The sequence below is a fragment of the Prunus avium genome, chromosome 6, assembly GCF_965620075.1.
Source record: "Prunus avium chromosome 6, drPruAviu1.hap1.1, whole genome shotgun sequence".
Lineage (NCBI taxonomy): Eukaryota > Viridiplantae > Streptophyta > Magnoliopsida > Rosales > Rosaceae > Prunus > Prunus avium.
In genome coordinates this window covers 37,838,412-37,865,979 of record NC_142289.1, presented here as the reverse complement: position 1 = coordinate 37,865,979, position 27,568 = coordinate 37,838,412, and the positions used below count along the sequence as shown (strand labels likewise).

General features: G+C 35.7%; 1 protein-coding gene and 1 pseudogene across 1 annotated transcript; both read right to left on the bottom strand.

The window, feature by feature from the left end:
• Positions 1–1,900: 1,900 nt before the first annotated feature.
• LOC110764648 (beta-glucosidase 12-like) lies at positions 1,901–5,956 on the bottom strand. The gene is made up of 13 exons (XM_021967656.2): positions 5,762–5,956; positions 5,533–5,602; positions 4,848–4,906; positions 4,644–4,719; positions 4,431–4,508; positions 4,234–4,321; positions 3,880–4,135; positions 3,599–3,714; positions 3,252–3,475; positions 3,133–3,164; positions 2,907–3,009; positions 2,623–2,731; positions 1,901–2,505 (listed from the first exon to the last, which is right to left on the bottom strand). Exons 1-13 carry the CDS (start codon positions 5,939–5,941, stop codon positions 2,262–2,264), a joined length of 1,635 nt encoding a protein of 544 aa, XP_021823348.2. The 5' UTR covers positions 5,942–5,956; the 3' UTR covers positions 1,901–2,261.
• A 2,284-nt stretch (positions 5,957–8,240) lies between these two features.
• On the bottom strand, positions 8,241–26,368 carry LOC148294158 (cyanogenic beta-glucosidase-like; annotated as a pseudogene).
• Between the last annotated feature and the right edge of the window lie 1,200 nt (positions 26,369–27,568).

Genomic DNA, 27,568 nt, shown 5'->3' with positions numbered 1-27,568 from the left:
ACCGGTCCTGTTTGGTTAACAAGTGGTTTTGAATATTGCAAACCGTACACCGAACCATATACCCAAAATCCCAAAATCTATAGAAATATAAAAAATAAGACTGTCCACGCTGCAAACAATTGTCATCAGAAGTCCAAAATTGCAGTCATCAGGAATAGCCATGAACACAGGCCAACAGTTCCTTTGTCCCAAGGCCCAAGCAGTTTGGTTTGGTTCACCTCTAAATCATAAAGTGGTGTCCAAAGATTTACCACAATTGCGGACTGGTTGTCTAGTTTAATGGTTATGCTCAGTGTGGTGAAGAAGTTGGGAAAGGCTCGTTGCTCCTTTGTGTTCAATGGTTATGTGATTGATCCCCCACCGTGTAATCCAAAATGGGGTGTCAGCTGCTATGAATTATACCCAGGCTAATTCTCCTATAAGTGATCGGGAAGCGGTGGCTTTGGTTGATGAGGGAGAGGCTTCTTCTTGGTGCGATGATAAGAAATGAGATGGGCATTCTATGCGGTTAGGTGAGTGCTCCTGCATCTGCAAGCTCTGCCCTCATTACGGAACCTGAAGCTACAATTTGTGGTTTGCAACTTGCTAGTCAGCTCTATACATAGGTGTCGATCCAAGGGTGACACTAGGAGCTTTAACAGGGTAGTTTAACATGGGTCATGATGCATGAGGTGAGTCCCTCTAGAATATAACAAGAACAAAATCGATTGAACAATTTTGACGTTTGAATGCTGGTTGGTATAAAACTTAACTATTAATTCATATGTCTACAAGAGGAAATTGGGATTTGGTGCAAGTGAGATCAAATTGGATGGTATTGTGCAGGAAGAAATATTGTAGAGGTAAATATAATTACAGAGAAAAAAAGTCTCTCATGGTGGGCGATCACAATGGCTGGATTTCTTTTGGAAAAATAAATTATCATCTCGTTTAGAAAGAAAGCTAAAGTTTATGTGACGTAAGGAGCTAAAGCTAGTGGAGCTAAAGTTTATCTGCTATAATATCATAATTCAGTGGGCCACTCACTGTTTGTTCTGGATATACACATCAAATGTATATAAGAATTTCTTATTAAAAATTTGACAAGTTTATTAGTTAGGTGTGCTCCTACTCAGCACAATGTCCTTAACGTTAGGAGAGGACAAAAGAAAAGGTGATGGGTACCAAACAAACAAAAGCCTTAGTGATATTTGTTTCAGAGTTTCACTCAACTGATAGGACCAAGGCCATAAGAGTTGGAACTTCTTTTTCTTGGGAGAGAGACAGAATGAGTAATTTTGCATGTGAAATCCTTAACTCCTCCTTGTCCTGGGCTTTCCTTCGTGCAACCCCTATCTTTTGTGAAAGCGAAACGTGCCATGAAAATGAACATCCAACACTCTCTCTCACAAAAACTAAAAACTAAAAACTAAAAACCGAAAACCTTCTTGATTCGTCTAAAAGGAAAATGTTGACGTAATGGTTTGTTTTTTGAATTAACATGGGCCTTTAAAAAGTGGGGGCTATTTCCATTTCCATTTCCATTACAAACTAGTGGAGCTTCCTCAGCAGTATAATACAATTTCGATTTCGATTACTAAGATGATAATTTATTGAAATTAAAACATATATAAGCTAAAGTATATGTATAATAATTTGTACACATGAAATTAATTATGCAAACTACATTAGTTTTCTTTTGAAGAAAAGTATTGTCTTTTTAGCCGACTCGACATTTTCTCAAATAAGCACGTGATCAAGCATTTTCTTTTGAATTTTTAATAGATCCATAATGAATTTATAGACTAGTATCTTGTTCTAAGTTCATTTCAACTTAAAACAAACTAGATGTCCTAAGTAGCAAATATTTCGGTCAAGGCTCAACATCCATTTATTTTAGTTTTTATTTTTATTTATAACGTTTTTATTTAGAAGAAATTACATTCATAATTTAGCCGTAAAGGGCACTAGCCACAAGGACTAATACAAACACATGAAGGATACATCAACAACATCTAGACAATAAGGTATTCCTCCAACCACATCAGCAAACGGCCAAAGCACCCCCATCGCATAAAGCCAACAAACTTGGATAAACAAGGCACATCAACAACATAAAGTAAAATTAAAACTAAACACTCACAAGGAAAGGCAACTAACTCATAATGAGTAGTTGCGACTTATTCCGACTCAGAAAGAGTCAAACAAAAAGTTAAAACATGAAAAACAACTCGCACAACGACTATGGAGGAGCCATTGTGTACTTTATCCATCCTTGGGATTCAAATTTGATACACAAATTTGGTAGCCCTACCATTATTGTCCCCACATCTTCGGATTTTCTTCTTACTAATTGAGGATCTCTTGAGAAAACTTTTGAACCAGTGCGTCGAGAGTTTTGAGTGTCTTTCCAGTCCATTGTCGTAATCAATATAGTTGATACCAAATCGAACAGTATATCCTTCGCTCCATTCAAAGTTGTCTAGCAAAGACCATGCAAAGTATCCCTGCACATTAGCACCCTCCCTACAAACACCGGAAAAAAAAAAAGAACATAATTGGTTCAATGTAGTGATTAAATAACCAAAATGTAAGAAGGCCAAAACATATATAGCCTTAATTATTTTGTTGACAAAAACTTACTTAATTGCTGCTTGGAGGTAACAAAGGTGGCGATAGTAGTAGTCAATTCTATTAGCATCATCAAGGGCTTGCTCAAGTGATAATTTGGGATTATTGAACTCATCCATGCCTGCAATATAATGTAGTATCACATTCATACATTTTTCTTTATCCAAAGAAAAAATGAGCTCTTAATTTTAAATTAGAGTTTACAACACATAACAATTTTTTACACTGTTATACTATTGGACATATATGTGAAACATTGATGATGCATTTCATTAATGTTTAAAAGTATTAATTACCATTCTCAGTAATGTACATAATTGGATCATTATACTTTTCCTTTGTGTAGAGTACAAGATCGTAAAGTCCTTTTGGGTAAACATATAACCAGTCTGAAGCAGCCTGCAATCCCATTTGAAGATTAGTGAGACGTTTATGACTTTATATGTATATGGAAAACAAAATATATGCATAGGTATTAATATTCAAAATGCCAATAACTTAAGCTAATAATTTGTTGCGTACCCGTGGACCAATAGGGACCCCATTAAGATCAGCTGCCATAACATATATGAATATGAATATTAGGATCTAATTATTGTAATAACTTCATTAATTACTTGAAATATTCAATTTTTACTCACTTGAAACATTAACATAAACATCTGTCGCGTAGCTAGGAGGTGTAGATACAGAATAACCCTTAGGATAAGCGCTTGCATATCTCGCAGAATAGTAGTTTACTCCAATGTAGTCATATGACCCACTCAGTGACTTGGATTGTTCTTCTGTGAAATTCGGTAATCGTGTGCCAACTAAAGATCGCATGGTTTGCGGGTAGTCACCTCTTGTCAATGGGTCCATAAACCTATGTAAATTCCAAGCATGAACTTATAATATTATATAAAGTACTACTAGCTAGCTAGCGGAAGATAAAATTCATAAATAAAGGATTTAAATGAGTTGATATATAAATTAATAATATACTTACCATCCATACATAAAATCCAAAGCTCGAAATGCAGCGTCTTTATCTTCTTGTGACTCCGAAGCGGGCTCAAACCAATGTGATACAATTGTTATTCCTATGAAACCATTTTGACTTGCCTGCTCCAAAATGATCAATATTTTTTTGTTGATTTAGAGCTAACAATAAATAAAATTACAACCATTGTTTATCTCAATATAAAGTATTCCCACTTATGGTGTTACATAATACTAGTTACTCGTAGGACGCCAATGTTAAGAAACTAATAATAATAATTAAAGTACCTGATATTTTTCTCGGTACAATTGTACAGCAGCTGCATGACACAGGAGTAAGTGGTGTGTCACCAAATATGGTTCAGTACCCGAATCTCCACCAAGGCATTTTGGGTTATACCAATCAGAGCATCGTCCAGGTGCGTGGATCCCGATTGTGTAACCATGGTTACTAACGGTATATGGCTCATTAAGTGTGGTCCAATGCTTTACTCGATCACCAAATTCCTTGTAACAAAGGTTTGCGTATGCTTTAAAGTCATCGCTGTGTGTGTACAAATTTAAAATGCATTTATTTTATATAGTATTCTTTATATACTTAAGTGATCAATATTATACAAGGGATGGAATTTGTTCACTTACACAATGCGAGGGCTTAACAAACCACCATATTCGTCTACTAAGGCTTGGGGAACATCCCAATGGAAGAGTGTCACTAATGGCTCTATACCTATATATAGCATGACCAGTACAAGAAAATTAAAAGTTCGATGGTTAAATAACTGCATGCATTGTTATTATATATTAGGAGGATTTTATGAGATTGGTAGCTGTATCACCATTGCGTAGGAGTTCATTGGTGAGATTATTGTAGTATTCGATTCCTTTCTTGTTAATTCCACCACTTAGTGTGCCATCTATAATTAAAACAAAACAAGAAAAATATAAGCCAATACCTATCTTGAAATAGAAATTAAATTGAATAAAAGATGTTAAATGATAAAGCGATTGGTCGCAATAATAATATATGTCGATGCGGATGATCAACTTACTTGGTAACAATCTGGACCATGAGATGGAGAACCTATAAGCATCCAACCCCATATCCTTCATAATTGCCACATCTTCCTATAATGACACAAAAGATGTACATAATTATAAAAAAGAAGCTAAAAATTAAGGATATCATCTTTAATGTCGTGTGTTCAAATTCAAATATAGAAGGTCTACATAATACAATTATGTGATTTTCAAACCTTATAACGGTGATATTGATCAATAGCAACATCTCCATTGCTACCATCAGTTATCTTTTCTGCAATTAATCAAATGTAATTTTAGTTATAAATAAAGATACATAGTAACTTAGCTATCTAGATATTTAAATAAAGGAATTCTAGCAACCTTCACCCTAACCATCTTGCTTGGAACTTCTCACTTCTTCTCATGCGATGTATTATTTCCTCTTACATTTTTGAATGATACATTAATACATTAAAAAATTTGAGTTTTATTTTCCATGATTACCCTTATTAAATGTCATAGCCTTATTCAATTTTTTACAACTTTCTAACTATCTTCTTTGATTTAGGGGAGTTGTCAGATCTTTGCTGGGTAAGGTCATAGTTTCTACGCAGTTCCCACTGAGCACTTTGTAAGTGAAGAATAACTAATTTCCATGAAGCATTGGCTTGTTTATACATTGGCAAACGTATATTTGATTGCCGTAATCCTCTTAAGAAGAGGCATTTCAGCAGAGTTGGAGAAAAAAAAACTACGTAGCGGGGTAGAGAATGACACCGGAGATACTGACGTAGAAAGCTTTAATTAAAAAAGGCAACGAATGAAGATTAGCTTTTGAAATGAAGTAACTGATCATCAATTTAGTCACCTAAAAAAATAGAAGATTTGTTAACTAATTGATTGTTTGATTCAACAGACCTGGATGCTCATGGGTGAAGTTGTCCCATACGCTTGGTCCTCTCCCGTCTATGTTTGCAGCACCTTCTAACTGAAATGTACATACAGATATAAAACACGATATACATAATGAAGATGCCAATATTCATGCAAGATATGGGACATGCTAGATGAATCTGACGTTCAAATCAAATTCAAGATTAAAACAAATTCAAGAGTAATATTAATGAAGTCCCTAGAAGACGCTGACTTGGTAAGCTGCTGTAGCTGCGCCAAATGTGAACCCTGGAAAAAGAGTATCGAAATGGGTCCTGTTGAGAGTTGCACAAACAACGGGTGGATCTGTCCTGGCAGCATTGGTATTTGCCAATGCAAAGCCAAAGAGAAGCAGCACCACACACAAGAGCAAAGAGCGGAATTGCAAGGCCATAACTGAGTGGAGGGTTTTTGATGATCGGGCTAGGTGTGCTCTTCCTGCTATATTGCATGGGGTTTATATAGAGGGAGTACGTAACTTCTACACGTGAAAATAATAAATCAAAAACATTTTTATTTCTACTTTGCTTTCTTTTTCGTAAAGCCAAGCTGGCTTTAAAGCTAAAGTATGGGGACAGACAGAGAAAAGTTGGGTCCTGCGCATTGCATGCATTTAGTTAAAAATGTTGGTGGGTTGTTTGGGAAATATATCCAGGAATAGGATTGTCCTAGGAAAAGCAGATAAAAAAGGAATTGGGCAGATCACGATATTATTAGATATGTATATGGGACCTTCTTTTTTTTCCTTCTTTATATACTGCTGTGCAGAAAAGCAATCCAAAGATTCCATTGGGACCACCTTCAGAGTCTGGTTTTGCTCCCGTGCCCTAACCCTGGTTTTGGAAAGATGATCTAATTACACCCTTCTCCATTAATGTTTTCTCTCCTATCTCCATCAATTGGCGTTAATTGATAATAACAAATTTCTCTCTCATGGAAACTTTTGCTCATTTTTAGAGCATCCACAATGGTGAGGGTCATCTCAAGTTTATTTCAATAAATTAAACTTTTGATTTGAAGATATCAGTATTTCATTTCAAGAATTAATACTTCATCGTCAATAAAATGAATTCTGAAATGAAATTCATTTCAATAAGCTGATGCACCATTATAACTCTACATGGAGAACATTACTTTTACTTTTTAATTTTTAATTTTTCCATTAAATTTAATTTAAACTAGCCGTTAAGTTTTTTTATGGCTTTCAACACCAAGATCTAGAGAGGGGGTTTAAAAAAAAAATTCTTTCTCAAAAGTCCATTTATGCTGCACAATCTTTATCTACTCAGTATTTTCTTTTATACCGATGATTTGACAAATTGAAAAAACTAGTATGTTGAAGAAAGCGTTTAACGCTCATGTTTACATGTACTTCAAATATTTAGGTCTGTAAGAGTGGCTATAGATGAGAAAAGAAAAGAAAAGGGATTACTTTTCAGATACATTATAAAGATGAAGATAGAATTAAAACATGTACTAATTTTAATTAATTGCGGAATGCCATGGCGAGAGACTTTTTGCATAATTTTTTGCATATGATAAAGTTTTTTTTTTCTTTCTGTAGATATTGTAATATATATTATTTTATACAGAAATAATTATACAGATAAAGTCACCTTCTAATTGAGTCATGTGCAGGTAATAGAAATAAGATTTAGCATCTTATCACCGCCAGCCACAGCCACAGCCACAGCAACACCTCCTCTCATATGCACCCTAACTAACCGCCCTGCTATCCAGCCGCACACCCACACGTCTTCTCACGGGTACCCCCAAAGTCATCACACGACCCAAAAAAGTTGTGTTTTGCTCTGTGATGCCAGCTTTGGGGGAGGGGGTTTAAAGGGAAAAAGAGGGTAGGTTCAGATTCGTTTCATGGCTTTCGAACCCAACATCAAGAGAGGGGGTTAAAAAACATTTTCTAAAGTTCATTTATGCTGCACCAATCACCAAGGGTCAAGAACTTTCACATGAAAACTGATTAGGTGTCAATCACCAAGAACTTTCAAGAGATGGGGTTAATGAAAACTGATTACTTTCTAGATATCTTGAAGTTTATTAGAATTCGGAGCTTATATCATATCTTGGTGCTATATCTATATAGCATGTCATTCTATCTCACCTTGTCCATATTGCTTGTTGTTGGCACTGGGGACTTCTAACTTGATGGATCCTTCCGAGTGTCTAGGTTGTCATTTAGCTCTCTTCTAGGTGTGCATGTTGTTTAGATTTTTTGATTGTGAATTTGGATGTTGATTGTGTGTTCATATGTTTGTGACTAGTTGTTGACTAATCATATTGTACTAGGTTCATTTAATCATTACTTCCATAGACATGTTGAGTTTGTTTTAAATTTACCCCTCCCACCTAAATATCAATTTCACCAGGTCAACCTCAACACATAAACCCCTTAAATAAAATTTATACTGTACCTGAATAGCATAAAGGACTAATACAAATATAGGAGGGATACATCAACCTCTACTGCATAAAGCCATCAAGCTTGGATAAACCAAGTATCAACAAACATAAAGCAAAATTAAAACTAAAATCTCACAAGGAGAAACAACAAACTCGTAATGAGTTGTTGCAACTTATTCTGACTCAGAACCGAACATAAAAACTGAAGACTTTGAAAACAACTTGCACAACAACTACGGAGTAGCCGTTGTACTTTATTCATCATATGGGATTTAAATTTCACCTCTAACTTTGGTGTCCCTAGCATTATCGTCCACATATACTCGAATTTCTTTCTTAGTATACTTGAGTACTTCTTGAGGAAACTTTTCAACCAGTGCGACGAGAGTTTTAAGTGCCGTTTCAATCCATTCTCTGTAATGTAAATAAGTGGATTATTATACTTTTCCTTTATGTAGAGTAAAAGCTTGTAGATTCCTTTTGGGTAAACATATAACCAGTCTGAAGCAGCTTGCAATACCATTTGAAGATTAGTGAGATTTTTTGGAGTTATATTTGTATGAGTAAAACAATATATATATATAGGAGTCATATTTGTAAGTATGTGTATAAAATATAAATATATATATATATATATATATATATATATATATATGTATTAATTGTCCAAACGCAAATAGCTTAAACTAATAATTTGATGTGTACTTGTGAACCAATGGGCACCCCATTAAGCTCAGCTGCCACAACGTAGATAAATATGAATATTAGAATCTAATTATTCTTAGAACTTAATTAATTAGAAGGATTAAGTTTTCAATTTTTCCTCACTTGTAATATTAACGCGATGATCTGCTACGTAGCTTGGAAGTGCAATATAATCCTTAGAGACATCACTTGCATATCTAGCTGAATAATAATTTAATCCAAGAAAATCAAATGACCCACTTAGCAGCTTGGATTGTTCTTCCGTGAATACCGGTAATCGTTCTCCAACAAGTTACCTCATGTTCTGCGGATAGTCACCACTTGTCAATGGGTCTATAAACCTACAAAAATATGGAAATTCCAAGCATGAGCGTATAGTATTATATAAAGTATTGCTAGCCAATATTACAATTCAGAAATAAACATTTATTAATTGAGTTTATATATAAATTAATACTATACTTACCATCCAAACATAAAATCCAAATATCGAGATGCAGAATCGATATCTTCCTTTGACCCAAGCGGGCTCAATCCAGTGTGACACTACTGTTATTCTTGTCACACCATTTTGAGATGCCTACACACGAAAATTCAATAATAATAATATTTGTTAATTTAAAGCAAAAAAAACAGTCAACTTTTATTTATCTCAATAATAAAATAAAAAAAGTATTCCCTATTTTATTGTTATTAAATACTCTAGACTATTTTGGAATTCTTAATTATGACCTCAATATGCAAAAAGAAAAAAATAATTAAAATGACTTGATATTTATCCTTGTATACTTTTACAGCAACTGCATGAGCAAGGAGTTGGTTGTGTGTCACCAAATATGGTTCAGTAGCCGATTCTCCACCGAGGCAGCTTGGAGTTTGCCAATCAGAGCATCGTCCAGGTGCGTGGATCCCGACTGCATAACCATGGTGACTAACGGCGTATGGCTCATTCAATGTGATCCAATGCTTTATTCGATCATCAAATTCCTTAAAACAAAGTTATGTATATTCTTTGAAGTGATCACTGTGTGACACATTTTCAAAACATATTATTATATACATTAGTATTTATTTCAGTAAATCATGAATATTATACAAAGGGTAAAATTTATCACTTCCATAATATGAGGGCTTAAGAAACCAACATATTCATCTACTAAGGCTTGGGGAACATCCCAATGGAAGACTGTCACAAATGGCGTTATGCCTGTATATATATAGCATGAAAGAAAATTAAAAGTTTGATTAAATGATGAGTGCATATAACTCTTATTAGATGTTGATGTATAATGGGATGATATATGAGATTAGACCCATGTATCACCATTGCGTAGGAGTTCATTGGTTAGATTGTTGTAGTATTCAATTCCTTCCTTGTTAACGCCCCCGCTTAGCTTTCCATCTATAATAATTAGAACAAAACAATCAAGTAAGCAAATACGTACCTATCTACAAATAGAAATTAAATTAAGTCAAACCTATAGATGCGGATCATGAACTTACTTGGTAACAATCTGGACCATGAGATAGACAACCTATAAGCATCCAACCCCATATTCTTCATAATCCCCACATCTTCCTATAATGACACAAAATATATACATAATTATAAGAATGAAGCTAACAATTAAGCATTTCATCTTCAATGTATAATGTTTTCTTAAGGATCTACAATTGAGTTATGCACAAATTGTGCCCTTCAACTTCAAGCACTAAAGGTCTAGAGAATAAAATTATGTGATTTTAGTACCTTATAACGATCATATCATGTACACTAGTGTGTGCGTGTGTCTGTAAACCAAATATACATATTACATGACTATTGGTAATTAAAAGCACAAAGTAATTTAGCTATTTAGATATTAAATTGGAGAATGCAAGTAACATTTTCTCAAACTTTCTCGGAAACTTTTCACCTCATTATGTGCCACTGATGTCAGAGCGAATTAGTATTTAGTTATGTTATCTTGTAGTGGTATTAGTGTAGAATTGTATCCTTGTAAGAATGCCTTGGTTAGACATTGAAAACCATATGTTTAATTACTGTAGTCCACATTAGAAAAAGCAATGTATGTTGACTTAATTGTGAGAGCAAAGGGCACTGACTAGTTGAAACCTTAATTGTGCGAGCAAAGGGCACTGACTAGCTAAAGTATTCAGGACAGACAGAGATAGAAGTTGTCTCTAGGAATCTAGGAATAGTACTACAAATATCCGACTCCTAGGTGTAGAGAAATTATAGAATGGTACCGTAGCACCACGTCAGCTGGTGATACTTCCATTCAAAATTTGCCATGTGTCAATTTTTAATAAAAACAAATATATTTTTCTTTACAGCTGGATTTAAAACCTATTTTTCACATTCAGAATAAAACTAAACCCTAGAGAAATTAAAAGAGCAAAAAGGACAGAGAAGACCCCAGAAGCCACCCACCAAACCCAACCCCTTACCCCGTTGCCTCCCTTTACTCTCTCTCTCTCTCTCTCTCTCTCTCTCTCTAAAATTGAAAGGTCTCTTGAACCCACAGAAGCACATGCAAAATATCTTAAGCATTGAAATTCAATTATCATTAACACCCACCTCTCCCCTCAAGCTTTTACAGATTTGATGACAATCTGAAAATTAGTAGTAAACAAATGAGTGAGACCTTCAAAAGGAGAAATATAACTGGGTCTTGGGGTAGCCATCGAAAGGGTGAGAATGAAGGATTCATATATGATTAAGTTGTTGAAGTGCGTCAGAAGGAGGAGAGAGTGTGGAGGGGGGCGGTGACCAAGGGGGGCAGTGCGAGTAGGAGACTGGGTCGGGTGGGCGGTTCTATCTTTTTTATGATATATTAATTTTATTTCAAAGGGTTATAATTGGGTTTTATGTCCAGCTGTAAAATAAAGTTTTAATTGTTTTTAAAAATGACACATGGTAAATTTTGAATGGAAGTATCATTGGCTGATGTGGTGATACGGTATCATTCTATAATTTCTCCTGGGTGTAGCCGTCACTTTACCTCTACAATTGGGTTGGGACCACCTTACAGTGGCATAGTAGATTCTGGTTTTGCTGCTGAACCCTAGGTGTAGCGTCACTTTGCCTCTATGCCATGTGTTAAAATAAAAATAAATAAATAAATAAAAGTACGAAGTCACTTTTGATCTTTGTAATTTTCTAGGTTTACAACTTTGGTTCCGTAGTTTGAATTTTGTCACTTTTATAGTTATATTTTTGAATTCATAGCAATTCAAGTACACGTTTTAATTTCTATCAAATTCCTCCAAATTCTGTGACGTTTTGACTATGTGACACTCCCACTCAAGTCAAATTCCTCCCGGTTTAAACTTAGAGTGCAAATCTTTTTCAAAACCCTAAGCCCCAAAATCATACCTAATAAAATTGATAAATGAGAAGACCTCTAGCTTGTGTTTTACTGTTGGATGGCTCGGGTAGACTGAAATACCCCTCCACATGAGAGGCACATAATCAAAAGTTAATGAAATTGAGAAGAATTTGAAGGAAATTGAAATGTATCCTTAAATTCATCCAAATTGAAAATTACAAGGATCAAATTACCAAAATTGAAACTATGGGAATCAAAGTTGTAAAATCGACAAACTATAAAAGCATCCACAATCATGCTCCTTATTTTTTAGTTAAAATTTAGCAAATTTAGCTAATTAAAAACACTAGAAAGCTATTTTAGGAGCTCCTTATAAAATTTCAACTTCAATCATGCTCTCTAGTTTAGGGAATCATAAATGATTTATTTCTATTTTTAGTTTAGCATAAATGTTCCCTCTTCCTATAAAATAATAATAATAATTAGTTAGCATTAAATAAATACTTAAAATATTATTAAAGTAAAGCAACATTTAATTATAGGGATTCATTAGCAGTCCTTTCTCTCTCCTCATATTTAGGAGCTCCTAGAGATCTCCATATTTTAGGAGTTGGAAAGGGAGCATTGTCGGAGGTGGGTTTTCTCACTTCCTCCCTAAATTTTATCTAAGAGGAGTCCATTGTGGATGCTCTAAGACCACAAGTAACATTTGTTGAAATATAAGTATATTTAGCTGAAATATAAGTATATTTAGCTGAAATATTCGTTTAGATCCATTAAGCTTGTTTAAGCTGTGTACTTAATTGTGAGCCATTGGATTATAGTCCAATGGACGGCTAAGACATTAGTTTGTAATGTGAGTGTTTGTTGTTGCCATGTGTCTCTATCTCATAGGATAGAAGTTTGGATGGCTAGATTGAGCTGATGTAAGAGAGGAATATTCTCTCCTAAAGGTATTATTTGTACTGCACAACTTGTGCGTGAATTGGTAATGAGTTAACAGACCCATTCTTCGTTTTCATCTTCTCCAAGCTCTCTGAGCATTTTCTGGTGTGTTCATTTTCTCTTAGCTATTGAGCTTCATAACCAACAATCCAAATTACTCAGATAATAGTCTGTGAATTCTAACATGGTATCAGAGCCAGGTTTGGTTGTTTAGCTGGGCGATTGAATCTGTGAAGAGCTGCGATTTGAAGAACTCATTCTCTTGAAAGATCTGTGTCTACCATGGCAGGGTCTGGAGGTGGTGAGTTGAGAGCGCCGATCTTTGGCGGAGAGAACTATGAATTCTGGAGCATAAGAATGAAAACCATTTTCAAATCTCATGGGCTTTGGGAATTGGTTGAGAAGGGAATCGAATGCTCAGATTCGAAGGGAGCTGACGAATCTGAAGCAAAGAAGAAAGAAAATGAAGAATCTAGTGGTGCTGGGAAGATGACGGTCTCTGAGCTACTCATGAAGGACGCCAAAGCTCTGGGTCTGATTCAAGGAGCTGTGTCTGAAGAGATCTTCCCTCGAATCTCTCATGAAGAAACCTCTAAGGGTGCTTGGGATATCTTGATGAAGGAATTCCATGGTGATAAACAGGTTAGAAGTGTTAAATTGCAAGGTTTACGAAGAGAATTTGAATATATGAGAATGAGGGATGATGAGTCCTTTTCTGTTTATATTACCAAATTATTTGATCTGATAAACCAAATGAGGAGCTATGGAGAGGATTTGGCTAGAGCACGAATTGTTCAAAAACTACTAATCAGTTTGCCATCAGCCTATGATGCAATCTGTTCTGTTATTGAGCATTCTAAGGATTTGGATAAAATTGAGGTTCAAGAAGTGGTAGCTTCTTTGAAGAGTTTTGAATTAAGACTAGATAGGCATTCTGGAGATAAGACTGAGAAAGCCTTTGCTAGCCTTAGTGTGAATCCCAAATCTGAAAAATATAGTGGAAGTCAGAGTGGTTCTAAAGATCAAAAGAATTGGAAAACAAAAGGCAAAAAGTGGGATAATAAACCCACTGATGGAGCTAGAAACCCCTGCAAACATTGTGGCAAGCTACATTTTGGTGAATGTCGGTTTAAGGGAAAACCAAAATGTTACAATTGTGATAAATTTGGCCATATTGCAAAGGATTGCTACAGCAAGAAATCACCTCAACAGCTCAACTATGCTACTCAGACCGAATCCACACCAACCATGTTTTATGTTAGTAATCAAAGTACTACTAATGTAAAAGGATGTGATGATGTATGGTATTTGGATAGCGGATGCAGCAATCATATGACTGGTAGAGAAGATATGCTAGTTGATGTTGATAGGAATGTAACTGCAAAAGTGGCAATGGGCACAGGACAATTGATTGATGTTGTTGGAAAAGGAAATCTGGTTGTTAACACTAAGATGGGAAGAAGGTATGTCAAAGAGGTACTGTTAGTTGCTGGTCTCAAGGAAAACCTGCTCAGTGTTGGCCAAATGATGGAGCATGGATATCTTCTGATTTTTGGTGCCAATAAGGCTGAGATTTATGATGATAGTTCCCTATCAAATCTGGTTGCAAGTGTGCAAATGAGAGGCAATAGAAGCTTTCCTTTAAAACTTCACTCAACCCTGCAGGTTGCACTAAGAGCAACTGTAGAGTCATCCTTAGTTTGGCATAGGAGAATGGGGCATTTGAATTTCACCAGTTTGAAGCTGTTGCAAAATCAAGGAATGGTACTTGGATTACCAGAAATTGAGCTTGTACATGAAGTATGTGAGGGGTGTGCTTTTGGAAAACATTGCAGAGATTCTTTTCCAAAGGAAACAACAAGCAGAGCCAAAAGTCCACTCGAGTTGGTACACACAGATGTCTGTGGACCTATGCAGACTGTTACCAAGGCTGGAAATAGGTATTTTCTTACCTTCATAGACGATTGCACTCGTATGTGTTGGATATATTTCTTGAGATACAAATCTGAAGTTCTTTATGTCTTTAAGAAATTTAAAGCCACTGTTGAGCTGCAAAGTGGATATAAGTTGAAGAGAATAAGAAGTGATAGAGGGGGAGAATATACTTCCAATGAATTCAACAAATTCTGTGAAGACATGGGATTGGAAAGGCAGCTGACTGTGGCATATTCACCACAGCAAAACGGAGTGGCAGAACGGAAAAATAGAACGATTATGGAGATGGCTAAATGCATGATGGTTGAGAAGAAAATACCTCTAGAATTTTGGGCTGAGGCAGTAAACACTGCTGTGTATGTTCAGAACCGATGTCCAACCAAGGCCTTAGACAAGAAAACTCCATTTGAGGCTTATAGTGGCAGAAAGCCAGGAGTTAAACACTTAAGAGTGTTTGGATCTTTGTGCTATGCACATGTTCCAAATCAACAAAGGCAGAAGCTCGATGTGGCTAGTACAAGATGTATATTTCTGGGGTATGGCAGCTGTGAAAAGGGCTATAGGTTATACAATATTACATCTGGAAAACTGATTGTTTCCAGGGATGTGATATTCAATGAGGCTGCTGCTTGGGATTGGAATGCACATAAAGAAAGTGATATCTCTATACCTCTTAATGAGTCACTCACCAAGAGAGAAGAGGAATCTAGTGACTCTAGCCTGAGTCAAGAAGAAATTTCAGAAGAAGGGCAGGTTGACTCTGACTCAGGATCACCGGATGTTGACCACACACCTTTGAAATACAAGAGTATTGCTGAAGTGTATGCAAGATGTAACTTGTGTATTATCGAGCCTGAGACTTTTGAAGAGGCTATGAAGGATGGAGCATGGCAAAAGGCAATGGAAAACGAGATAGAAATGATAGAAAAGAACAAGACTTGGGAGTTGGTTGATAGACCGACTGATAAACCAGTAATTGGTGTCAAATGGATTTACAAAACCAAGCTGAACTTGGATGGCACAGTTCAGAAAAACAAGGCTCGACTAGTGGCTAAGGGCTACTCTCAAAAACCAGGGATTGACTTCAATGAAACGTTTGCACCTGTTGCTAGGTTGGATACCATTCGAACTTTGGTGGCTTTGGCTGCACAAAAGGGGTGGAAATTGTTTCAGTTAGATGTGAAGTCGGCATTCTTGAATGGAGTGTTGCATGAAGAGGTTTATGTGGATCAGCCTCCTGGTTTTATGATTAAGAACAAAGAGGACAAAGTGTATAGACTCAAGAAGGCATTATATGGACTTAAGCAAGCTCCAAGAGCTTGGTATGAGGAAATCAATTCCTACTTCACCAGGGCAGGTTTTCAGAGAAGTCCTAGTGAGGCAACCCTATATGTTAAAGCTGCAGAAAGTGGTATTATCATTGTTTCATTATATGTAGATGATATTATCTACACTGGAAGTTCAAAAGCTTTGATAATGGAGTTCAAAACTGAAATGATGAGGCAATATGAAATGACTGATCTCGGTTTGCTTCACCATTTCTTGGGGTTAGGAGTGATTCAAACGGAGTCTTATATTTTCTTGCACCAGAAGAAATATGCTAAGACATTGCTAGATAAGTTTGGTTTCAAGGACTGTAAAGCAGTGGCTACTCCCCTTGCAATAAATGAAAAGCTATCCAAGGAAGATGGAAGTGAACAAGCTGATGAAGGAGTCTATAGGCAGATTGTTGGCAGCCTGTTGTACTTGACTGCAACAAGGCCTGACATTATGTTTGCAGCAAGTCTCTTGGCCAGATTTATGCATGGACCTACTAGAAAACACATGGGAACTGCAAAAAGGGTACTGAGGTACATTCAGGGCACATTTGACTATGGCATTACATATGAGAAAGGAAAAGAAGCTAGACTCATTGGCTACTGTGACAGTGACTGGTCAGGAAGTGAGGATGACATGAGAAGCACCTCTGGATATGCATTTAATCTTGGATCAGGTGTGTTTTCTTGGGCTTCAGTCAAGCAAAGTAGTGTAGCTCTGTCTACTGCTGAGGCAGAATACGTTAGTGCAGCAGAAGCTACTGCACAAGCAATCTGGTTGCGTTTTGTTCTCTCAGATTTTGGTGAAGAACAAGTAAGTGCTACTACAATCCTATGTGATAATACCTCTGCTATTGCCATAACCAAGAACCCTGTGCATCATCATAAGACAAGGCATATCAACAGGAGATTTCATTTTATCCGAGATGCCTTGCAAAATGGAGAAATCGATCTATTGTACTGCAAAACAGAAGAGCAAACTGCTGATATTTTTACCAAGGCATTGGCTAGAGATCGTTTTGAGTATTTGAGAAGAAAGCTTGGGGTTATTTCAGCTAAACACTTAGAAGGGAGTGTTGAAATATAAGTATATTTAGCTGAAATATTCGTTTAGATCCATTAAGCTTGTTTAAGCTGTGTACTTAATTGTGAGCCATTGGATTATAGTCCAATGGACGGCTAAGACATTAGTTTGTAATGTGAGTGTTTGTTGTTGCCATGTGTCTCTATCTCATAGGATAGAAGTTTGGATGGCTAGATTGAGCTGATGTAAGAGAGGAATATTCTCTCCTAAAGGTATTATTTGTACTGCACAACTTGTGCGTGAATTGGTAATGAGTTAACAGACCCATTCTTCGTTTTCATCTTCTCCAAGCTCTCTGAGCATTTTCTGGTGTGTTCATTTTCTCTTAGCTATTGAGCTTCATAACCAACAATCCAAATTACTCAGATAATAGTCTGTGAATTCTAACATTGCCAAAAAAATCATAATTAATAATAATTTTTTGGAAAAATAAGTTGATGACTTTTTCCTTGTTTGGAAAAAAAAAAACTAATCCAAAATATCCAATCGGGACCATCTTTAAGTGGCATAGTAGAATCTGGTTTTGCTGTTGCCGCCCTAAACCCTAATGTAGCGTCACTTCCCCCTATAATTAGTAATTATTTTTTGGAAACTCCATTAGCGTTCAATACTCAAAACATATTTCTCAATCATGGAAACTCTCTTGCTCTTCGGATCATGGGCGAACAGTTGCTCCTTGGTTTGAGAATATATTTATCTCTCGGCGTTAATTGCTCTTTGATACAAACGAAATCCAAGGGATTGAAATGTATGTGAATGTAAGATGCATTTGCTGCCTGCCAACAGCTAGGTAGCTAGCTATTTGTGTGTGTCTTTCTATTCTTGGTTATTGTTGAAGTTCAATGAATTACTTGGGCAATAAATTTTCCCCGCCTGCAAACGGGGTCTAGTCCAGTAGAAAATGATTTTGACTTGCAAATCAGTGGTAGACCTAGCAAACTGGTCGTGTTAACAGGTGACAAATATTAGACCCAAACACGACCCCTTACAATTCGCGAATATTCGACCCGTTAAAAATAAACTAGGAAAAAAAAACTATTACCGAGCCTAACCAGCAACTCCTTATCTTTGTCCTTTCTCCCCCAATTTCAATGTCATAATCACCATAACCACCACTCAAAACCCCAACCCCACATGGGCGGACAGTGAAGAAGTTTCACTGGTTCTCAATTTTCACATACAAAGAAAAGAAATTTGGATTCTAAATAAAGAGAGAAGGAAATATACTTATGAGAAAGAAATATACTTATGAGAAGGAAATAAAAAATAAAAAATAAAAAATAAAAAAAGATACTTCCCCACCCAATTTATTATTAATAGGGACATATCCACCACTGCCAGTAATATAAATCAACAATTAGCAGGAGGTCACCCATAAAGATGAGTAGGGGCAGGTATTTTCGACACCAATTAATTCATTCGCTTATTAGAGAAACCTATAATTGGTGGACATTGAAGATTACTTAAGCACTATTGAATGAAAAAAAAAATTTGCTAACTACTTAAGTCTTCCATAGGCAATTTCCTTATTGGATTTATTAAGAAAATTATAAATTTTTGTTTGGGCTTTTTATAAATAAACTCATTCTAACATGACATTTTTTTCTCTTGAAAGTACAACGTGGAGTTTTTCTAAAGTATTGGACTTGAACAATTTTTTTTTATAGAATGTCATGTTGAAATTAGTTTATTTGTGAAAAGCTATTTTTGTTATTTTTGTGTAACAAAAACAAAAAGTGAATACTAATATGTAGGTACATGAGTCTGCTACCAATATATATATATATATATATATATATATATATATATATATATACACACATATATACAATCCCCTTCTACTGAGGGATCCCTTAAATAATATTTGAGGGACACCCTTTGAGCCACTATAAATTTTTTTCAATAATTCAAACAATCTAAACTTTCAAGTCTACATTCATAGATCATTTTTGGAAAAAAAAAAAATAGATAAATCGGAAACCGTTTTGACATCTAGTTGTGTCCAATAAATTCGATGAACACGGTGCTTCAAGAAAGCACTAAAATTACAATCATTTGATTGAGTGGTCAAATAATATTGGATTGGAGTGATTTTTTACAGAGATGATCTTTGAATGAATATTTATAAAACAGACTATTCAAATTAGTGAAATACAATACGAAGTGAAGACAAACCATGAATCAATTCAAGATCAAAACATTTTTTATGAGCGGAAGTTAGAAATGAGTCTGAAAAAGTAAAAAGAGATGCAAAGAAAGAAATACATGCAGAAAATTATAATTCGTAATTAATCATGTAAAAAGTGCAAAATTGCGTAAAATAAGGGAGGTAAGTTAGATGGAGAATTTCCAGAGTACATGAGAGAGACAGAAATATTTTTTGAGCATGCAATTAACGATGCTAATTAGTTTCGTAATTAGTAGAGAAGAAACATATTTAATAGGTATAATTAATTGGTGGACACACCTCACCCCCGCACTCACCTACCCCACCAGGCGGGGGCCCCAATTTTAAAGAGAGTGCGTTGTTAAAGGGGAAAAGACAGATTCGATCTATGACCGTCGACGACACCAAAACCAAAAGAGGGGGTGAAAATTCAAAAGTCCATTTACGCTAACAGTGGTAAAATAATAAAATATAAGAAAAAGTTTGACTCCTTCAAATTTAGGAGTTCATACTAAAAAAACAAATGGGATTTTGACACTTGTCTGATTCCTTTAACGTTTTTCTCTTTTGAATTTCTCTTACATTTTTTCTTTTAGAATTTGATCGTTACTTGTGAAGAACGAGCTCGCCCTTAATTTTAAGGAAAATACTAAGCTTACCATATTTTTATACCACATTGTGTACTACCTCTCTAATAAAAGTAGGCCCTATTGTATTGGTGGGCTCTATCTCTATTAGAGAGGTGGTACATAATGTGGTATAAAAATGTGGTAAGCTTAGCATTACTCTAATTTTAAAAGAGCATTTTTACTCACCATTTTAATCTAAGAGTTTTTCTATTTAAACCCCGCACGTACCTTTGTTCACCCCATATTCTAAGTTCACACCAACTTCTAATTCAAATTTTCACAATTTCTAAAAAAACTCTACTATCTTCCCAAGCTACCCCTAAATATACACCCAGCAGAAAATAAATAAATAAAAACTTATCAACCTCACACCCCACACCCCACACCCCAAACCAACACCCACTTCAATCTCACATTACTTAAAGGGATAAAAACATTGTTGTCAAATGTGTAGTAGCATTACTTTTTTATTATTTCTTTCCTAGATAAAAACACATTTACCAAACTCTCTTTGCATTTATAGAGCTGTACTAGATACAGATGAGAGTTGGGGAAGAGGAGCCAACTTTGCTATCAGATGCAAGATGGTCCCCCTGGATTCCAGTAGTGTAGAAGCAATTAATTTACCACACACAATGTAGAAAAGATTTTCATGCTGAAATTCACTGGCAAAAGGGAGTAATAAATATTGGTCTTTGTTGAGGCTAAACCATATTAGATCAAGAAAATATTATACGAGTGTTCTTATAATAATTTCGATTATCCCATTATTAGTGGCTATCTTGAGGATAATTCAATATGTAGGCAATGCATCTATACATTTTCTCCTGTTAATGTATGTAGCCAATGCATCTCATTTACTGTACAAAGTTAGGAACTCAAAGAGACGCTACAAAGCTTCTTTTTTGGTATAGTTCTCACCTTGTTTAACCAAAATATTGTGGAATGAAAAATGTTATGCAGGCAGTCCAATTCTCATCTTCTTTTACTAATTATTTCGACACATCACATGGTTAGTTGTGATGTGCCAATAAGAAGAGTGGTGGGGTGTGTGGGTTAAGTATGAAGTTGGATGACATTTTTTGTTTTTTTACACAATAATAAAATTTAAGTGTTAGGGTGAACAAAGAAAATGTAAGGTTTAAATAGAAAAACTCTTAATCTAATGTATACCCTCACCACATCAATGCAATCATAATTAACTTTTTGTTTTTGTTTTTTCTTAATTATTAAAGAAAAACCAAAAGCCAACAACCCCACCCACCCATCTCATTTCTCTCTATCTCTTCCACGTGTAAAGAAAGAAAGAAAACCTAAAAAAAATTTAATATTGTCATCCTTATCAAGAAAGAAAGCAAGCTGGCAAATAATGCGTGGCTGTTCCGGATGCTGCTTCTCTGTCTTGATCATTTCTAATGATATCTTGGATGGATTTGGTGTCCACTGGATTGTCTACCATGGGCTCTAGACTTTATTTTAGACTAAAGATTAGTACTGCAATTCCACACACAAAAGCGAGAGAATATTCTGATATGAGATTGTGTGTGTTAACATTTTAGAAAGAGGAAAAATCAACCTTCCATCACGTCCTATCTCAATTGTTGTGGAGCCAAACAAAACAACATAATTAACTATCAAAGCAATAAAAACATGAACTATCTTGAAAGCGGTGATCTATGCAAATGCAGAGACATTGAATATATGATTCAAATCTTGAAAACGTTGGCCTCCAATTCTTAGTATTTTGCTACTTGTGTGTACGTAAAAGAGAAATTAGAGACTGTTTCGTTACAATAATGATTCTAATTAATGAGGCACCCAACAAAGTTTGTTATGTACAAGTTAATATTCTTGTAAATATCCCTTCACGTGAGGGACATGTGTGGTCAAAACTTAACGGAATTGGGAGAAATTGAAACGTGTCCTTAAATTGATCCGAATTTAAAAATACAAGGATAAATTACCAAAATTAAAACTACAAGGTCCAAAGTTGTAAAACCGGTGTTGTAAAGAAAGTGGTGGAGACCACATAAAGAAAAGAAGAAAATAATATTCAAAAGGTAAATAATGATGCTGGGCAATGAAGACTTTGGAGATGCATTGTCTGCCAATTCATTCACTATACATCCACGGGAAGCCATCCAATTTGCCTATAAATAGGCTTGCTCATTCAGTTGTAGAATACACCGATCCAAAGAGAAAACAGAGAGTCAGAAATTCGAGAGTGTGAGAGCTTTATTTTAGAAGAGTTTTATCAGAGGGAGAAAGTTCTGTCAGTGTAAAAATCACAAGAGCAAATACAATTGTACTCCCAATATTCAGTGGTATTTTTCATACTCTGATTATTATTTTTATAACATGTTATCAGCACGATAGTCTCTCCTATTTACTTCTAAATTTTCCCTGCTCAACACTATGTGGTTATTTCTCTGTCTCCCCTCTGTCATATGTCTCCTCTCACTTTACTACTACGACGACATGCACACTTTCTTTTTCGTATTCTCACAATTTTTATGTTGTTTCATCCATGTTTGTTTAATTTATTTTTTCGTACTGTAATTTGGAATGGTCCTGTTTTATACCCTATATTGTTATTTTATGGTGGTGTAATTTCATTGCCCATCATGTTGTAACACATATTATCGTAATAAAAATGATGGTGTGATCTTAAAACCCATCTTATTATATCTTGAATAGTGGCGCAGTTATATTACCCACAATATATAATATGTTATATACTTCATATACATTAGGTGGTGGTTTTATCCCCGCATTTACTGTATGGTTTAGGTTTATTATCCATACAGCAGTATTTATTTAAAAGTGTGGCGCGAGTTTATCGTTCACACAACTGCCTTTAACATTTACTTTATTTACTGTATGGTGTAGGTTTATTACCCATACAACAGTATTTATTTAAAGGTGTGGCGCGGGTTTATCGTCCACACAATGCCTTTACTTTTTATTTAAAAATATAGAGTAGAATTAGTGCAAATACCAGCACATTTACTTTATCACACATTTAATTTTATTTAAAGTATGGTGCGGGTTTATCATCAATACCAGCAAATTTATTTATAGCACTTTATTTTTATCATCAGTTAATATATATATATGAATAATGAGGGCCTAAAGTTCCTCAAACAATTAAAGGCCCTGAAGTTCCTATTAAGAAATGGCTTAATGTCCCAAATCCCGAACCTAAAGTTTCGGGTAAAATATGCAAGATATTTTTGTCCTGAAGTTCAAAAATATATTAAGTCTAAAGATTATTGAAAATTCTGATACATCTCAAATTTTTTTTTTTTTTAAGATGGTAAACTTGGCAAAACTGGAATTTGCTGCCTTGGACTATTGTACATTTATGGGAACAACTATCTATCATAGGTCCTGGGAACAACTATCTATCATGGGTCCTGGATGCCAAGATCCATCTGCATGCTAACAGCCTTGGAAAAATAATTGTAGATGGAAGTGATGCATCACCTGAAGAAAAGGCAAAGGCTATGATTTTTCTTCGCCGTCACATTCATGAAGTGCTGAAAAATGAATACGTGGCGGTTGATGACCCATTGGTTCAGTGGAAAGTCTTATGCAAAAGATACAATCACCAAAAGAAGGTGACCCTCCCAAGAGCCAGATATGAGTGGACACACTTGAGATTCCAAAATTTCAAGTCAGTGTCTGAGTACAACTCAGCAATGCACAGAATTACCTCCCTGATGAAATTATGTGGTGAAAATATCTTTTGAGAAGGATATGCTTGAAAAAACTCTGAGTACCTTTTATGCCTCAAATGTGCTCCTGCAACAACAATATAGGCATAGTGGTTTTACAAAGTACTCAGAACTGGTATCTTGCCTTTTGTTGGCTGAGCAGAACAATGAGCTTTTATTGAAAAATCACCAATCTCGCCCAACAGCCTCAGCACCACTTCCTGAAGTAAATGCTGCATCTCAGGAAGTGAATGTCATCTCATCCCGTGACAGTATCCACAGATATGGGCAAGGAGGCAAGCGTGGCCGCTGGCAAGGGAATAAAAAAGATCGTAGTGCCCATTCATATGGCTTGGGTCCAAGGAGCAATCTATCCACAAGCGGCAAAAATGCATCCCGAAACAAGGGGAAAGCACAAACAAGCCATGTGCCTAGAAATGTTGAATGCGCTTGTCACAGATGTGGCGCAAAGGGACATTGGGCGCGTACATGCCATATGCTGAAGCATTTGGCGGATCTTTATCAATCTTCACTTAAGAATAGGAAAATGGAGACAAATTACATTGATCATGTTATACCAGATCTGCCAGCCACAGATGGCTCATCGGAAATATCAACCAATTCAATATTCAACAGATTCATTCACCAAAATAAGTGATGACTAAGTTATAGATTCAAAGATTCAACATATTCAATATCCAAATCCTAATCAACCAAATCAATATATAGAGTTCTAAGGAAGCTGCTTGCTTGAGGATTATATATATATAGTAGCTAGCAGACATGGATGATGGTGTTGTCAGTTAGAATAGGTGAATCTTTGTCTACTTTCTGACTGGGGGGTTTTGAAGAGCGTTGAGGTTAGATCATTGGTCATGAATGTTATTTGGTTTAAAGAAGTGGGTTTTGGGTAGTTGGATTTTAAATGTTGTTGGTTGGATCTGATTTTGGGATTTGGAAAAGGTGAATGTTGTTAGGGTTTTCATGCAGATAAACAACAAGGGGAGAGATAGATAGATTTGGCTAGGTGGGTTTGGGTGAGGTTTTGGATTGTATCTGTTGGATTTGAGGATTGTTTTTTTTATTACTTATCAGGGAAATCTCAATCTAAGACACTACACTGCTCTACAGCAACAACAACCAAACAAAGAACAAGAAAGAGAGATGAAAACATTATACTTCAGGTATTCGGTACGGTACGGTACTGACCGGTACCAAATACCTGGTACCGCTACCATACCATACTCCCTTGATACAGTACGGTATCGTACCGAATATCTCCTCAATCCAAATGAAACGGTATGAAACCAGTTTGGTACGGTATGTTTAGTGTATGGTTTCAGTATTTTGGCTTTAGATGCCCAGTCCTAATGGACGCAATCACGTTCCGTTACTTAATAAGTTTGGCGGTTTCCATTACTACACGACATGTGTGAATTCGTCGTCTCATTTGGCCAATATTCTTACCAAAGCATTGGGAAAAGAAGAATTCAACAATCTTTTTCGCAAGTTGAGAGTTCTGATATCCACTCTCCAACTTGAGGGGGAGTGTTAGGATATCAATTTGTAAAATATCAATTAGTATCGTTCCTTTTGTAATTTGGATTTTACTTTCCTAGTTAGTCTCATAGGTTGCAAGATTAGTTTCCTTCTACATTAATATACTCTTGTATAAATCAATTGTACCTATCAATGAAAAGATCATTCTGGTGAATATCAAATTCACAAAAGGTCATGGAAGTCGTATGACGTAAACTTGTGTGTGTATTAAATATCATAGCCTTGAATTTTTTATAACGTTCTTTCTAACTATCTCCTTTGGTTTAGTGGAGTTGTCTCCACTCTTTTGGGATGTCTCAATTTTGATTCACACACGACAATGACATATTTTTAGAATAAGTTGAGTAGACTCAACGAAAAATCTATTGAATTTGATGCACTAATCTTTTTGAGGTAAAACTGCACGTATTAGAGATTGTATGGTTACAATAATTGGTCGAAAGAAGCTCTCACCAGAGTATCTTATTTACGAGTTAATATTCTTGAAATTCTTCAAAACCTGACATTAATTTATGGTTTCTTATACTAGTGCCAATGAAGATGTGTTGAATAAATGCTGATTGTTTGAATCAACAGACCTGGATGGATGGTTGTGGGTGAAGTTATCCCATATACTTGGTCCTCCACCATCTAGGTTTGTAGCACCTTCCAACTGAAATATTGTGCACAGTGCACACACACATATATATATACCAAATGAAGATGCCAATATTCCTGCATGGATTATGCTAACTGATCGGATTACATTAAACCTAAGTAACTATAGGAAACACAAAATAAAACAAATTTAAAGAGTACGTATGTAATTAAGCCCCAAATTAAGAGACTGACTAGATAAGATGCGGTAGCTGTGCCGAATGTGAACCCAGGTACAAGAGAATCGAAATCGGTCCGGTTGAGATTTGCACAAACAATGTGTCGATCTGTCTTGGAAGCACTGGTATTTGCCAATGCAAAGCAAAGGAGAAGCAGCAGCACACGCAAGAGCAAAGAGCGCAATTGCATTGCCATAACTAAGTCTAAGTGGAGGATTGGGTCTTCCTGCTATATGGCATGGGCTTTATATAGAGGGACTAGGTACCTACTACACGTGAAACTAGTAAATCAAAACGTACAACACTTAACGTCCATCTAAAAGATGAAGCAAATTTAGTGTAAATAAGGCAAGTGTAAATCAGTGGGTCATATACTTGATTTGGAAAGATTGATAAGGGCAAGTTGCTAAACAAGGCTAGCCTTCGGATAAGATTGTTTGGTGGTGGTTGTTCTGGGGAAATCTATCAGGGATGGGATTGTTCTGGAAAAGTTAAATAAATAAAAATATTATATAAAATAAAAAGAGTAGGGTAGCAACGCACATCATGATATTAGTCGATATCAGACTGTAAGTATATTTTCCGTCTAATACTTATGCACTTATGTTATTACAGACAGGCAGGGACCAGCCTTGTCTAGGTAGGGCTGAAGACCGACCCAGTTTTTTTGAAAGTTTCCCCTACCTATATATCCTAGCCAGCCCAGTCTTGAAATTTTTTTTTTTCAATTGCAGAGGCAGCTACAAGAAGATGATGCGAAGAAGATGGGTTCAGCTAACAAGAAGCAGTAAACACTAACACAGGTCCCACTAAACAATAACAACAAGACAGGTCCCACTAAACAGTGACATTGCTTGGGTCATATCAGGGGAGCCCCACACATTTTCTTTCATGCGTTAATTTTTATTTATTTTTATTGTTTTGTGGGAATCTATGTCGTATCGATCCCTCTTGTAACTTCAGCTTTAGTACTTCTATTTTCTTCAATTTATCTTTGTGTTGGGGGAAAACAAAGAGAATTGAGAGATTTCAGGATTTAACTAGTACACACCAGTACATATAATAGATCTAACTAATAGAACTAATGTGTTAATTCAATAATAATTCATATAAATTGTTTATACCATGTCTGACTAAACAACTAGAAGCAATTCTAAGCAAGGCAAAGAGTCCCACATTAGAATATTACAAGAAATAAAGACCCCCCTCACCTATAAAAGGAGACCACTCTTCACTTAAGACAGGATCCTTAGGTTGAGTTTGAACTTTAGTCATGTGCTTCTCTCTTCTTCCCTTTATATTTGGGCCCAACTCCTAATACAAATGTAAATACACATTATATCGTGCCCAAATCTTCACACACATGATTGAAAGTCCTCACCTTCACCCATCATCT